The following is a 16,040-nucleotide window of genomic DNA, read 5'->3' on the forward strand; positions in this document are numbered from 1 at the left end:
ACGCTGGATGTCACTGGAGTAGTAGGAGCAGGAATGTAATTGTTATAATTACCATTACTCATGTGCAACACCTTGGCCATCTTCTTCATGGTAGCATCCAACTTGGAATCTGTTGTCTCTAATTCATTCCCGAATTCATCCAACATCCTATGAGAAATTCATCTTGACATGTTGCAATAATAATGTAATACATTAATAATAAATTTTTAATTATATATATTTCATTATTATCAATAGTATTATAGTTATGTGTAACTTCTTATATTTTAATTATAAGAAAAATAAAAAATTTACGATATATTAATACTTTGTAATTTTTTTAAACTGAAAAAAAAACTAATAAAATATTAGCTTACACAGCTTGTTCATCTAGTTCACTGTTGATTTGCCTGGATACTGTTTTTAATGTACCAACTGTTTCCCCAATCATATCCAACTGTTCATCCTGCTGTCTCATCATAGCATTTTGCTGTTGCATTGTATCACTGAGAAACTGTCTGTTTGGACTATCTATTTCATTTTCTAGCTTGCTGTATTTAGTAGTGCCATGATTAGCCGGCACTCTCGCAGGGCTGTTGTCCAAAAGTGGCTAAAAATATATAATACATCAAATATAACATAATTATCACAAATATATAACAAATGAAATTGTTAAAATTAAAATAATACACAACAAATAAGAATTAAAGAATTCTAAATAGTTCAGCTGAATCTTTAGTGTTTACATAATTCCATGTGAATTTATATATTCATATCCAATCCTGTAAACTATACGCCAAATTTAATTTTTAGTTGTAAAACGCAATCCTAACAGATTAGAATAGTAATATCACAAATTAAATTGACAAACAATTTAATAATATTGATGAACAGATATCTTAAAAAAATACAATGTAAGATAAATTTGCTTCTACTTATTTATATATATTGTAAGACAGTACACATACTTATCACGTATTTAATATTTAAAATTTTGCAAATACTAAATTATCAATGAAAAAATGAAAAATATGATACTTATCATAAATAAAAAAAGAAACCGAAGATAAAAATCGTTTCCTGCGAATTCTTGAAGACACGATTTTCTCTTACGTAAATAGTAATTACTGCGAAACTTAATTAAGTTTAATAACGAAAAAAGTTAATACTGTGTATACCATTGTCGTTTGCGAGGATTAGTAGACTGATTTATTAATTCTATAACGTGTAAACTATCAAAATAATGCTACTTGATAAGACATAACGAATCACTTTATTGAGGTTAGAGTCACTGAAATGCGTCAACGGCGTCAACTAACAGCAAAACGATATTGTTCAATACTGACAAAAAAGATTGGAAGCAATACCGATAGATGTCACTGTCGCTAAATAAAGCTGAAAACAGCTGAAGATAGCTGTGAATTGTTTATAAACAATTTTAATTTTAATTTTGAAAAACCCACTTTTAATTTAATAAAAATAATAAATTTATCTTAATATTTCAAAAGATAAAAAAAAACATTATTTTCATTAGTTTAGCGTTAATTTTTTTTACTGTATAAAATAAATAGATAAAAGAAAATTCACAATTCGGAATTGTGAATGATTAAATTTGATAAAGAAATTCGTATTCAATTCAAACCCGAATTTAGATTTCAATTTGTGACAAATGTCAAATTATTCAGATTACGAGTGTTTTGTAAGCATAGAGATTTAAAAAAACCTTATATATATTCGTAACATATAAGAATGTATAGGTTAAGATATGAAAAATTTAAATTCAGTCATTATAGAAACCCAATTTAATACTGAAAATTACTATCAATATTAAATTTTTGTAAAAAAAAATACATCTCTTAAATTTTAATCTCTTAAACTTTTAATGTTAATCTGAGATGTATTACAGTCATTCAAAATATACATATGTATATATGAGGCGTTCCATGTGATACAAGTGCTATTAAATGTCAGTATTATATGTATATATAAGTATGTCACAGTGTTAACTTTAGTAAATGTATATAGTAAGGCCCAGTTTCACAATTCATAGTTAACTCTATCGAAGTTCAACTTATTTATTATCTCTCTTCAATTCTAGAGTTGGAAAAAGATGAGAAATAAATTGAATCTCGGTTAAGAATTAACTCGTGAGTTGTGACACTGGGCCTTACTAGAGTGTATACATTGACTACAGAAAACTACAGTAAGTGTATATATACATTTAATTCTCTAAATTAACCCTTTGGCTATATTACATATATATTTATATTTATATATAATATTATAATAGTATAAGTGCTGTACATTCTTAAAATAGAAAAAAGATTAATGATGAAAGATTATTCGTTGGGATTATTCTTTTAGTTTCTTGTTAAACGATTGAAATTGTTGGACTTGCTGAGTACATTTTCGACTTATTTATTTTTTTTTCACTTTTACTTTTCAAATTTCTTCAATTTTTCTTGTTTTTATTTTTTTCATACCAATTATATGGACGCACTGCTTATGTTCTTTAATTGTTTTCTGGTTGCAACATATATGTACAACTTAATACTTACAATTAGCATGCTAAATACAGTTATATGATGTGGAGTATAAGTAAAGCGAAACGCAATGTATATACAAACCTGTCTTGCCGTACTGTCACGATCCCGACTTCTGCTTAAGTTCAGTTTGTCCTTCATGATCTGCGAAAGTTTTAATAAGCGAATAGAGCCATTAAGGTGATATTAGTCTCGCAAACGCGGGCACTTTCGTGAACGTGTTAATATATGTAACGAAGCATTGCGTGACTATGAATCGTAATGCAAATATAGCAATATATAAGTAATTGCAGTGATTATGTACAATATAAATTACATTACGTGTTATATATTATTATATATTATATTTATCTTATGTAATTTAAAAAGTGGATATTAGATATTTAATAAGTAACCGTAATATGAGGCAATTTTTAATTGCTTGCCAAAGTAACTCGAAAAGAAAATAGATTTTCCTCTGTATATAGAACTATTTTTTAAATATCAATTAAATATTTAATTAATTACCTTCACTTCCTCTCGTGCCTGCTCAATGAAACTCCGTTGAACGGTCAACTCCTTGTTGTCAATTTTGAACTTTGTTGGATTTTTTTCAACGATACGTACACACGCATTAAGGACAATATAAAAAATTCAAATTTAAATTAAAAAGTAAATTTAAATTTGATACAAATTTCAACATTTATTTAAATTTCAATTTCAAACTTGAACTCATTAAAATTTAAGTCAAATTCAATTACAGTAAATTGTATTGAAATATTTCAGATTGAAAAAGGATATAGATAGTATCCTCGAGGTCGTCGAGATCCCACTCGATGGAACGAAGTGCTTTCCGCAGTTCGGTGGTGGTCCAATCGAGTTCGTCTGTACGTGAGATTGCAGTGGCTGAGCCACTCAGCGGTATACCGGTCGGCGACGCGATCGCGACATTCTGCAGTTCGCTCCAACGACCGTACAAGCCGCGATTCTTGTTCAACGCCTTGCATACCTCGCTGAAACAATTCAAGCCAATTAAAGCACTGCCAGTCACGTAATAGTTTAAATCTAAACAAATTCACATAAAGCATTGCAGACACATCCAAATCAATCGACACACGTCCGAGTGTAAAAAATACGGCGATTCAAATTTAAATCCATATTCAATCTAACATTCGAATTTTAAATCTTAATTTAAATTCAAATTAAATTTGATTACATTTTCATATTTATGCTTAAATATTTATATTTATCATTATTTTTTATATAAAATATGTGATTTATTTCTATAAAAATATTTTTATCAAATTATAAATATAATTTCATGCAAAATTATTCAGATAAAATTCTCTTTGTACTATTTGCATTTTTTTCAATTTTTACCGTAAGATAATTAGACAATTGAGGAGCAGGCATACAAAATGCATTTTGTCCAAAATTTCAATTTTTTTAGTTAGAGATAGCGTAGTGTTCAGTGTGGTTGAAAGACTCATATAATATTATAAGCAACTCTGAGATGTTCAGAAAGCATTTTTTCATCGTTAATTTATATACTGAAAAAAAAACAGACATTTCGAAGTGTATTATATTTTTTAACTGGAGACGAACAAAATTTATTTGTTTAACATTTTTAGTAATTGTTTAGTAATTTTGTTCAATATTTCACATCCTACTGATTGGCATATTGTTATTTTCTGTAAAATGCATAATTTTCTTGTGTGCGGAGTTTCTTTTTCGTTTTCTGAAAATTACAAATTTTGGATAAAATGCATTTTGAAAGTTTGCTCCTCAACTCCAATTCTTCTTATATAAATATTGCAAGACAAATTAGTGTCTCATATATATATATATATCAAACATATTTTCTATTAATATCTCATTTATTAATGCAATTCTGTAACACCAATATTTGCTCCATTATGTATTCTAATATTTTTAATTGCAATGTTGTATTAATTAAATACTGCATTAAACTTTTATTAAAAAATTTTCTCGCTCAAATTCAAAGATTACAATAAATTACTACAATATCTAATAAAATTATTACACAAACAATTTTGCGATATCTCTGTTCGAACTGTATTTAATCTTTAGGGAAAAAATCATAGATATTTCGTAGATAGAGCTCCTTTTATTACAGACATATCTACATTAAAAAAAAAAAAAAATGTTTCGACCGCTCCGCTTCTTTCATCGAAAGAATCATGTCGACAAATTCTGTCAACGCGCAACATCGTGCAATATTTATACAAAGGATCCATCACACGTATTGGTCAGAGAAATCTGTCACGTCAGAGAATTATCCCCTGTCAAAGCAATATATCAGCCGGAGATAACTATCGCGACGAAAAGTGACATTCCTTGAAACAATAACGATAACGTCCGTTATCACGTAAATTCGCATCTAATCCGGCGATATCACGCCGATATCCAATATTGGTTAATTGGTCGCGTCGTTATCGGCATGTTTGCAAGCGCTTACACTTCTCCCGCGCGCTCACTCACGCTCACGATCGCTACTCCCCACCCATCCCTTGACAGCCCCTTCTCGGAGAAAAAAAGTCACGGCAATGACACGCAGGGGATTAACGCGCACTCGAAAACAATTATCCCCTCTAGTCTTTCCTATTTCTTTTCTTTTGTTAAATTCGTGCCGATTCGTGCGACGCACGGAGGAAAAATCGATGCATTCGCTCCTTGGCTCCTTCCCCCGCGGTGCACTTACTCCTTGACGACAAAAAACGGGTTCTCCAGCGTCATTCCTCTATCCGCTCCGTCTTTGAATTTAAAGCCTGGGCCGCGGCCTGTCTCGCCGCGACGGCCGCGCGGCACCCTCTGTGGAAGCGCGCTCGCGCCTCGGCCGCTCGCTCATCGGTGGGACGAGATTCTCGAGCGCGACCGGAGGTCCCCTCCGAGAAACGGCGCGCTCGCTGGAGCTCTAGGATTCGCGCTGGGAGCTACACCCGCGGCGCGCAATCCCGTCTTCTGTCGTCTGGTATGGTCTAGTACGACCTGCGGCGGGGGTGCGCGGACAGTCAAGTCTGTTAGTGTCGTAGGAGCCGTGATCTCGACCTCGGCGGTGTTTCACTCGTAACAATTGTAACCGCGTTGTCGAATGCCGTGACGTTTGACGTGGTTTGACGTCTGCTCCGATTCCGGCGCAACGCACCGCTATTTATTTGACTCACCCCCACGGACGCGAGCGCCCCATTGCGGCGCGTCGTGGTACAATACTGCACGACGCTCGCAATCGTGGCCATCGCAATATTGATTCGCCGCACGAACATACCGCGGCGTTCATACCGTCGCGAGCAAGAAAAAAGGCCTTAAGGAAGAAATTGAATATCGTTTAAGCAACGTTTATAATGAGATTTTAAGTAAAACTTAAGTTAAAAGACTATGGCACATAAAAAACTTAAGGCAGTAGTGCCAGAATTCGACCAATCAGGTAGTTTTAATTTTAATCCGTTTTGTTCTAATTGACTGAATTCTAATTCTTATTTCGCAATTTTTAATCTCCAATGCGTAGTGTGACATGGGCATAAGGCCGAAATCAGACTATGTATCTTATATATTAAAAATTGAAAGCCAGTCTTACCAACAATACCAACTCCGATTAACCTAATCGGTCGATGTTACATTGGAACTAACCAATCACATTTGCTGTTCAGCAGAATTGACCAATCACGATTAATATTTAATCGAACGATAGCTCGCATTAGCTTAATTGGAGTTGGTAAAACCGAGCTTTTATCGACCGATTAAGTCCGAAGCTACAGATGTTTTAAGCCTTAAGTCGTAAAAAATTGACCAATTACAGTTGAATGCGAAAAGAAAAATTTACTATGATTCGTCTATTTCTTATGGCTTAAGGCTTATAAGCCCATTGTAGATCCAAATTAATCCAAGTTGGTAAAACTACCTGCGGCTGCTTTCACATGCAGCATAATTTGCGTAAGCGTAACTTGCGTTAGCCAATCAAATGGTTTTAACAGAATAAAGCGTAATATCTGATATAATTTAATTAATTAACGCAAGTTACGCTTATGCAAGTTACGCTGCATGTGATAGCAGCCTGAGGATAGAGTCCTAAAGCGTATTTACCGCGTATCGCGTAACCGCGTAACCAATCAATAATCAGTAAAACGCAAAACCACATAGCAAATCGCTTTTGATTGGTTACGCAGTTACGCAATATGTAAAGGATGTCGCACACAAAATTCCACATCAGTAATCATAATGCTTAATTCAGACTAGAAACAACAAGCATTAAGCAGCAGAGCAGCAACCAACCAGCAAAGCGATATTTTTTACGTTACTATAAATATCGCCATGCTGTGGCCATCCAGTTTGAATTAGGCATAAGACATAAACTAAAGTCCATGGCACATACAAAAACGTAAGGCCATAAGACATAATCAGTAAGCAAATTGCCCAATTATGTATTAGAGACCGTAAGGCAGATTCAATCTTACGATTTCCTTACTGATTACGTCTTACGTTTTTCTATGTGCTTCCGGCTTTAGACCAATGAGCCAATCAGAATATTGCTTTAGATTACGTAATCTAATGGAAATGAAAATAACACAGTAAAATTATCCATAATCTCGCAATAAGGTGAATTTCAACCGGTTGAAACTTGCCTTATGGATAAGTTTACTGCTATTTCCATTAGTGTACATGAATCTAAAGCAGTATCCTGATTGATTCATCGACTTAAGTTCACGTTTTAAAATTACTGTTATAAAAATTTTGTGTGCGGCAGCTCTAAATATACCTCAGGAACTCCAGCCTAAAATTAAAAATTAAAGATTAAAATTTAACCAATGAGAATAAAGAAATTTTAGCTCCTATTGTTTTGCTTGGTTAAATTTCAATGGTTTATACATTTAGATCCAGTGAGAAACTAAGGGCAAAACCAATTTTGATGCTCGAATCGAGCGTTGAGCGTCAACATGAAAATACAGCCTTATGATTGAGTGCATTTAGAAGCACGACCACTCACTGAGAGCTCAGTAAGCTCTTGCATCTGATTGGCATGTTCCATTAGATCTAAAAATATAAACCAAACAGGTACAAGAGCTTACTGAGCGCTTAATGAGCTCTTCCATTTGATTGGCATATTCTATTAGATCTAAAAATGTAGACTAAAAGGTAAAAGAGCTCATTGAGCTCTCAGCTTTTGTATCTGTTAGTCTATATTTTTAGTTCTAACGGAATACATCAATCAGATGCAAGAGCTTACTGAATGCTCAGTAAGCAGTCGTGTTTCTAGATTCACCTATTATCTATTGAGGCTACTTCCAAAACTTCCGAAGATTTTACTTTATATGCTATAGTATATGTTACGTATACTATATATTTCGAGTAAATTTTCCTCAGAGAGAAAGTTTTGAAACTAGCCTGAGATTGGATCATTCTGATCCGGTTTCAACCCTCGGTGGAAACTAGACCGATATTTCCGAACGCAGCTTAACTGACACTTATAGTTTATGGTCGCGCGCGCCATTTTCACTTGGTTTCAAATTCATATCCAAAGTTGTGCTAGTCGAATTCGATACTTGTATCGGAGTGTAATTCGGTGCGATTCGATTTTCTGTGAATTTGTGAACTTTACGAAGAATAACGAAGAATTCGTCTCGAGGCAATTCCTGCATTAATCCGCTTATTGCAGTAATTCGAGCTTCCCAGTGAGTATTCCTCACAACTATGAATCTACCTTTTTTAACTGCGCCTTTTTTTCGTTTGTCTATTTTTTTTTCTCTTTCACATCTCTCTCTTCTTCAGTCTCATTAAATTTAAATTTCATATCTATAAAATGGAGAGCAGAATGTGCAATAAGTAGAGCAGACATGTGTACGACTAAACATAACCTATTTAAACATTCCATGTAACGAAATCGACTTTCGCAAAAACTTTGAAAAATATTTTTTTATTAAGGATTGTAGGTATATTTTGTAGATAGGTAAAGTGCAAGTAAAACAGCAACATTTTGGGATATAATATTCATGTTTTTTTTTTCTCTTAAACTCTTACAATCATAACAGTTTAGGTATAACGATTTCGCTAGGACGGTGCTGGAAAACTAAATATTTCTGCTTTCATTGAGGAATGTTGCGTTTTTCAATTAAAGTATATACAGCGTTAGCTAATTATCAATTAAAAATATGGAAATATTAGAAATTTGCTAAAGGAATATATACACATGCGCATATATGTAAAAGTAAATCGCAGATGTCTCTTATTTACGTTCATGGTGTCGCTATATACAGAATGTTCCATAAAAAAAAAAACTAAATTTTTGAAACATTTATTTGCTTTGATTGTGATAATTGTGAAAAAGAAAAAATATTTCAAGTCTATCCAACTAACACAGCAATGTCTACATAGCATTAAAAAAGCAACTTTGCACTTTTTTCGTGCTTTCTTAACGCTTTATAGACACTGTATGTTACTTCGGTAATTTATGAAAGATGGATCTTGTGAAATATTTTTTGGATGTCACAATCAAAGAAAATAATTAAATTTTTTTCCATTTCTGGTGGTACACACTAAGTCTTTTCGACAAAAATATATTTTCTCCATATATAACATTTTTAGATTTTTAAAATTAAAAAATATAAAAAGTTTAATCTAATATAAAATAAATTCTAAATCTTAGAAAGAAACGTTCGTAAGAATTGTGTAGAGAAAATAGTTATTAATAAATGAATTAAAGTGACATATTTGTGTGAATAAAAATTTAAAATATAAAAAAAGATACAGATCGTTATCCCTTTCCATATTTTCGCATTGCCTTCTAATAATTCTGATAGTTAGATTTCTGTTAAAAGTTAAGCTAAAAGACAATTCTTTTGAAGCGAACAATGTGTTTCGATGCGATGAAACGCTCAATGTACATGCAAGCGTTACACAATTAAAAGTTTATAAGCAATACAGGAATTTTTTACATGTAAAGACGATTAACACAGGCCTCCCTCATAATCGTCCTCTTCCTCCTGCTTTTGTATAGGTTTTGGTGGTGATGCGACTTCTGGTTTCTTCTCGATTGATTGACTAGATTCATTGACTTCATTCTTTGCCTAAGAAAATCAACAAATCATTGTCATTATATGCCTAATGAAATCAAATATACAATAGTAAAATGACGGATAATAATCAAATATATAATAGTAAAATGACTAATAATGAAATTCACATGGTTAACTTCAGCTTCAACGGTCTGTCCGCCAACCTTGGACGCGTTAGGAGAAACATAGGATTCCGCGGCGTTGGCTCTTACTCCAGCAGGTGGAATAGCATATTCCTGTTGTGGTAAAGGTAAACCTCGTGCTAGCTTGGCGTACTCCACGTCCATGTGTTTGATAAAAGGACTGTTAAGGGCTGCCCGAGCTGCATCCGCATCTTCATTATCATATGCTTGTAACAACATCTCCAATGTTTGTACCTGAAGAACCAATAAATCGCGTATTGACATAATTGACAAATTTTTCCATCTTGGTATTAATGGATCGTCAACTTTCCAATTATCAAGAAATATTCGTCGAGCAGTATATAAGAGAATTTTAATTTTAAATTTCTTTTTATTTTTATGTTAAGAAAATTTATTATATATCTTTCACGTACTTCAGGGGCCTCGCAGAAGTTACCCCATTCTTTGAAGGCCTTCTCGGCCGCAACCTGATCACCTCGTGCCAATTGCACTAACACCAATGCCACAGTAAGCCTTCCAAGCGACTGCCAAAGCTTGACATCCTGATACATGCCAATCTCGCGACGTATCGCATCTGCCGCCTCGTCATACATCTGTAGCTTCACTAATAGTCTCGCAACTTTGCTCATGTATTCCGCTGCGTGTCGCGGATTGTCCTCGCCCTACAGACAATATCTTCTTTCAAGCCTTCTTACTATGAATTTTTATACAATTGTTTTTAACATTTAATTTTTTATAAATTTTCAAAATTCTTATATATACATTTTCTAAAATCTTTTAAATTATAGATCTGTATAATTAATCATATAATCTTTCTTCTTTCTCTTCGTATACTATATCGATATTTCTATAATTTTGTACTTCCTTTTGTTACTTTTATTCATAAAATGACAAGATTTTTACCGAGATTATGTCAACCGCGCGTCTAAATAGCTCTAGAGCCTGCTGGGGCTGTGTAGCTTCCAACATCTTAGCTGCCTTGTCGAGAGCAGTAACGGCTGATTCAGGAGATCCATGCTGCTGGAAAAGACCACAAGCACTGTGAGCTAGTTTTGATACTTCTGATAAATTCCCCATTTCCTTGCAGACAAGCAGAGCCTGCTCGATGCACCTGAAAACATTGCATTCTTATAATATTGTAATATGTTACGTGATAAAATCTAAATTATGTATATATGTGATATATACCTTGCTGCATGGAACCATCTATTTTATAATAATTGCAGAATTAAAGAAAATACACGAGGATGTGTGAAATTTTAGCAGAAACTTTAGGAAAAAATTAAGTTCCTATAATACAAAGTTTGTCTTTTGGATATTTTTATGAAAATGTAGTAATTGGTTATTAAAATAATGATAAAGAATACAATGAATACATTTTTGGACGAGTTTAATAAAAAGATATATTTTATGCAATACTTAAAATTGAAAAATCAGAAATTGTTTTTTATTATTATATCAAAGGATACGCTTTGGTTTGTTTGTAACAGTCGGCTGCCTTTACTAAACAATCTTTACACTGTGCATATGATTTGGCTACTCGAAAGCAGGTTGCTAAAGAATTATAAAAAGTATAGTTAAATTAATCAACTATTTACAAAAGTCTTGATTAATTTCTTAATTTATTCTATATTGTAAAATTTTTGAACACCGATAAAATATTTGATTTTTTATTTTTATACTTTGTTTAAATATTTTATTATTATATTATATCTCATATTTTTTTACCAGCATGTGAATATTCATCAGCTGCTACCTCATAATCAGGTCGCCATTTCAAGAATGTAGGTTTCAAGCTGAAAGAAACAAAAAGATTTGTTCCACATAAAAACCTACAAATAATATATACTATTGCTCTGAAGTACTTGTCCATCCTCTTTTTCTTAATTAAGTAAATAAAGTAGAATAAATTTTAGTATCCTCTTCCTTAATAAATTTTAGTACCTTCTTCCTTAATCTTCTAAATGTTAGTCTTAGTAACAATGTTTGATAAAACTCAAAATTTTCATTTTATATATTGTTTCTTTACTACAAAAATAACACAACTTAAAAAATTAAGTTTTCCAGAAAAGAAAAAGCCTATTTTTTCATTTATCAGAAAATCATTGGCTATTCAATCATTTTCGTGTTTCATAATTTAAAAAAAAAATCGTCCTTTTTAAATTATGATAATTTTTATGATTTTTTATGAAGCTTAGTTTACTTTTGATTGATAGATGATTAATAGAGTTATGTTTACTTAACTCATTCAAACTTGGTAATAACTCGGAAATTATGTTTTTTGAGTTGTATCACTTTTTAAATAAGGAAATATGATATGTACAAAGAATATAATAAAATTAGAACAGAATTTAGACATAAAAAAAGATATATATAAAAATTAAGATGGACAAATATACTTTTGAGCATTAATATATAGTTTTAAAAAACTTACACCTACAAGCTTTTAAAAGAGATTATTGCAGTTTGCCATAAGCTTATTTTGTTAGCCTTTAATACTAGATTTACATACCACGTCTAACAATACACAATCTAACGAGGAACATTCTAAATACTCCAATAATATCTGAGCGATTCGTAAGCATTAAAAGAATCTTGAGGGCGAGAGGAATGCTTACGCTTTTTCAGCCTGACGTATGTGCTCGTTTGCCTCCTCGATCTTTGACATTTTCTTCCGAATGGTGTCTTCGTTTTCCTCCGCGGTCGAGCACAACGACAACGAAGTTATGTCAGTTCGATGCTCGGAATTGTGTCTCAACCCTAAAAGCTGCTCGCCTCTCGTCAAAACACTGTGTCTGCATACAGACGCTGGAACTAATCTTTACACTTGTCGTTCATCAGCAGTATCACCAATCGTTCTCGAGATTGCGAGAAGCGCATAAGCGATTATCGATGAGGCGACCTGACTTAACCTAACCTAACCTAACCTAACTTAATCTACTCCGCCTCGCCTGCGTAGTGCGTCGTGTGTAACAGCTTGCCAAACGTGATTGGTTCTCATTCGTTCTTTATCAATTAGCTACGAATACCAATATATATTCGACGGATTTGTTTTGCAACACTCATCCGTGAATCACGACATCTTTAGTTCCTGTAATTGATGTTAATTTTTGTTTGAATTTTTCGAACGCTCAGTTTCAGTGAAAATGTAATTATCGTGATTTGCTAATATATTCGCTTGATTTTACGAGGTCTTCACTTCATTGTTGATTCTCATTGTGACAAGGTTTATTTCAACAACTGTAATTGTCACGAAGTCGTTGGCGGGAAAGACCTAACCTCAAATCGTGGGCTAATAGATAAATTCTCTCACGTTTACAAATTGAGGTAATAACAAAGGTTTTCCTCGTTGCTTCTGCTATTTTCACTTACATTTTTTTAGAATTTGATTTTTGTAATTTATGCGCTTCAACAAACTGCTTACTAAAGATAACCTAAAAAATTGTCAAATGTTACTCTTATTTATAAAAGATTATACTTTATATACATATTCTTACTTTAAAAGTGACACGACTCAAAAAATTAAGTTTTTCAGAAAAGAGAAAAAATAATTTTTGAATTTAACAAAAAATTATTGACTAATTAAGTAATATTAACAAAAGAAATACTCAGAAATTTTTACTTAGATTATATCAATAATGGCACATGTCATTTTTGTATCATAATTCTTAAAAAATTCTTTTTGAATTATAATGACTTAACAATCTACAAAATTATAACAAATTCTGAACAATTCATTATCATCATCAAACTTAAAGGAGGAATTATTATATACTGAAGAGAATTCGAATCATAGGTCGAAACTATATATTTTTATTATTGTCGTATAAATAAATTAACTAATACAAATATCCAGTGTCGGCTCTAATGATATTTATATTTTATTGTCTCAAAAATATATTTGTAAAAGGTATGATTTCTTTGAAAATCTTATTTGGCAGTTGAACTGTGAAATTAAATTAGTTTGCTTTTGATGATTGATAGAGTAATTTTTATCTAACTCATTCATGATAATAACGTGAAGGTAACATTTTTTAGTTGTGTCTTTTAAAGTAAGAGAACGATATTATATCTTATAAATGCTATAATGTATCTGAAATAACACTCACTAATTATATAGTGCTATTCCTAATAAAAAACTAAAAAGTGCTTTACTATTTTGCAATTTACAAAATAGTTAACGAGATATTAATTTCGAAACTTTGTTGAATAAACGGATAAAATCGATGTATAGGACAATTTTAAGATATCTTTTAGTTTTTTGTAAAATATCTTGAAGATGTTTCTTAAAGAACTCTTAAAGATATCTTAAAGTTTTCTTATACGTCAATTTTAGACATTTTGCTCATTGGATGACTAAAAAAAATATTGCGAAAATTGCAAAATGGTAGAAGACTTTTCGACTCAATTTTTTTATTAGGAACAGCACTATATGATTAATGGGCGTTATTTTAGATACACTCTGTATACATGTTAATTCTATTTTGACAATTTATGTCATGAGTATTATAATTGTAAGATTACGATATTTTACATTATTCTTTATTTATAAGAATTGAAAAAATATAAACGGTAATTAGATGGCCGAACGATTAGAAGATTTGAATTTGCCCAATGCGGTTGTGACCAGAATCATCAAGGAAGCTTTACCAGATGGAGTGACAGTTGGAAAAGATGCCAGAACAGCGGTGGCGAAGGCCGCATCCATTTTCATACTATATCTCACATCGGCTGCCAATATAGTAGCCAAGAAAAGTAACCGCAAGACTGTCAGTGGCCCAGACGTGATACAAGCGATGCTAGATGTCGAGTTTGATCAGTTTGTTGAGCCATTGCAGGAATCTCTTGAAAACTTTAAAAAGATTCAGAAAGAAAAGAAAGACGCGACGTCGAAGAAAAAGCAACAAAAGAAAGATGATGATGATATAAATGGTGAAGATGAAGAAGTGGGAAGAGAAATTATTGAAATTTTCTAAAAAGTGAATTTGTCACATATGTACTATTTTTCAAAATTTATCTATGATAATAATTTAAGATATTTATAATATAAATTAAATGCTCAGTGTGAACAATAATAAAAAACATATGAACTCTGAAGCTAATTAAATTAAAGCTTAATATTTATTTTAATTATTGTTTCATGTAATATTAGCAGATTACACATAAAACATTTTTTAATAATATTTATTACTTAATAATTTTAAAACATTATAATGTTATAAACGATGTGCGTTTTTCGTGCAACAAAGAAAATTAATTATTTAAAAGTTTGCGATGATGAGAAGATCGGTTTGCATAAATGAGCATTTTATTATATTATTTTACAGGAGATTCTCTCTTTTTCATGATCAAATAACGCTAACGTTAGATTGTTTATCAAAATTTCATTGTAAAAATTATTTTTTATAAATGCACTGATTTTCTCGTACTGATTTCTCGACTTAACTATCAACAAGTTTTATATTTTTTTTCTTTTTCTCAGGTGTGTGCTCATATATTCTAATACATTCTAATTTATAGAAGATATGTACGTGATTAATTTAATTACAATAGAATAATTATATTTTGCATTTATTAAGGATATAAAATATGTCCATTTTTTCTATGCTTCCTTTGAACATTTCACATTTCTTTTTAATTTCGCTTTGGTGGTATCTTCAATTAATACTGAAATCTATCTAAAGCCAATTGTCTAGCATATTTTATATATATTATATTATATAAGTATATATAAAATTATGTATGATTAAAAATTAAATTTTAACGTGTAAATTTGTGCTCTTATCTAATACATTCCAATGTGTACACAAGATTTCTATAAAATCAGTGTAAAACGTAATATAATATATAGTATAATGTTTACGGCATAACATAATGATAAAGCATAGAAATTCACGCAATAAATATTTTCTATATTTCTTAAATTGTGTCTTTTGTTATTAGATTGATATTTGTCTTTTTTCTTTTGATATTTTCTAACGAAAAAAAAGAACGATGCAAACGATTATCTAATCTACTATTTAAATTATCAATCAAAGTGCATATAACAAGATCTATAAGGTATAGATAATACTCGTGTAAAAGGCTGTTCCAATTTTGTTATATCAAATTGATCAAAGAATTTTCAATGGAAACATTTTACATTTTGTATGTAAAAAACTAGTTGCTTATGAAATTGATCATTTGAACAATTTTGCGAGTCACAATATACAGGATGTTTGAGATCACTCACATCTATTTTAAAATGAGAAGTGATTTTTATTAAAAACGCTTTAAATAAAAGTTATGTGATCTGAAAGAGACAAATAATAAAATCAATTACTTTTGTT

General features: G+C 31.4%; 2 protein-coding genes across 5 annotated transcripts in view; one reads left to right on the forward strand and one right to left on the reverse strand.

The window, feature by feature from the left end:
- LOC108756899 (gamma-soluble NSF attachment protein-like) overlaps positions 1 to 12,590 on the reverse strand; it is a 15,502-nt gene extending 2,912 nt beyond the window's left edge. The window contains exons 1-13 of one of the 2 annotated variants that reach the window (XM_018501055.1): positions 12,330 to 12,590; positions 11,440 to 11,507; positions 11,181 to 11,265; positions 10,900 to 10,917; positions 10,615 to 10,822; positions 10,125 to 10,373; positions 9,706 to 9,945; positions 9,466 to 9,580; positions 3,303 to 3,566; positions 3,030 to 3,124; positions 2,607 to 2,666; positions 357 to 589; positions 53 to 147 (exon numbers count right to left, since the gene is read on the reverse strand). In XM_018501055.1, the coding sequence (XP_018356557.1) occupies positions 53 to 147; positions 357 to 589; positions 2,607 to 2,666; positions 3,030 to 3,124; positions 3,303 to 3,566; positions 9,466 to 9,580; positions 9,706 to 9,945; positions 10,125 to 10,373; positions 10,615 to 10,822; positions 10,900 to 10,917; positions 11,181 to 11,265; positions 11,440 to 11,507; positions 12,330 to 12,379 (1,780 nt within the window). In that variant the 5' untranslated portion in view covers positions 12,380 to 12,590. Of the gene's footprint in view, positions 1 to 52; positions 148 to 356; positions 590 to 2,606; positions 2,667 to 3,029; positions 3,125 to 3,302; positions 3,567 to 9,230; positions 9,581 to 9,696; positions 9,946 to 10,124; positions 10,374 to 10,614; positions 10,823 to 10,899; positions 10,918 to 11,180; positions 11,266 to 11,439; positions 11,508 to 12,329 lie in introns of those variants that run through there. The other variant, XM_018501054.1, reaches the window with a different exon arrangement.
- Positions 8,006 to 14,687, forward strand: LOC108756900 (DNA polymerase epsilon subunit 3). Of its 3 annotated transcripts, none has more exons than XM_018501057.1 (2): positions 8,006 to 8,188; positions 14,292 to 14,687. In XM_018501057.1, exon 2 carries the CDS (start codon positions 14,292 to 14,294, stop codon positions 14,685 to 14,687), a length of 396 nt encoding a protein of 131 aa, XP_018356559.1. In that variant the 5' UTR covers positions 8,006 to 8,188. The 3 variants fall into 3 exon arrangements, with proteins under 3 accessions (XP_018356559.1, XP_018356560.1, XP_018356558.1); XM_018501058.1 differs by lacking the exon at positions 8,006 to 8,188 and adding an exon at positions 12,777 to 12,804; XM_018501056.1 differs by lacking the exon at positions 8,006 to 8,188 and adding an exon at positions 12,960 to 13,038.
- The last annotated feature ends 1,353 nt before the right edge of the window (positions 14,688 to 16,040 follow it).

Source organism: Trachymyrmex septentrionalis, unplaced genomic scaffold (assembly GCF_001594115.1).
Source record: "Trachymyrmex septentrionalis isolate Tsep2-gDNA-1 unplaced genomic scaffold, Tsep1.0 scaffold13, whole genome shotgun sequence".
Classification (NCBI taxonomy): Eukaryota; Metazoa; Arthropoda; class Insecta; order Hymenoptera; family Formicidae; genus Trachymyrmex; species Trachymyrmex septentrionalis.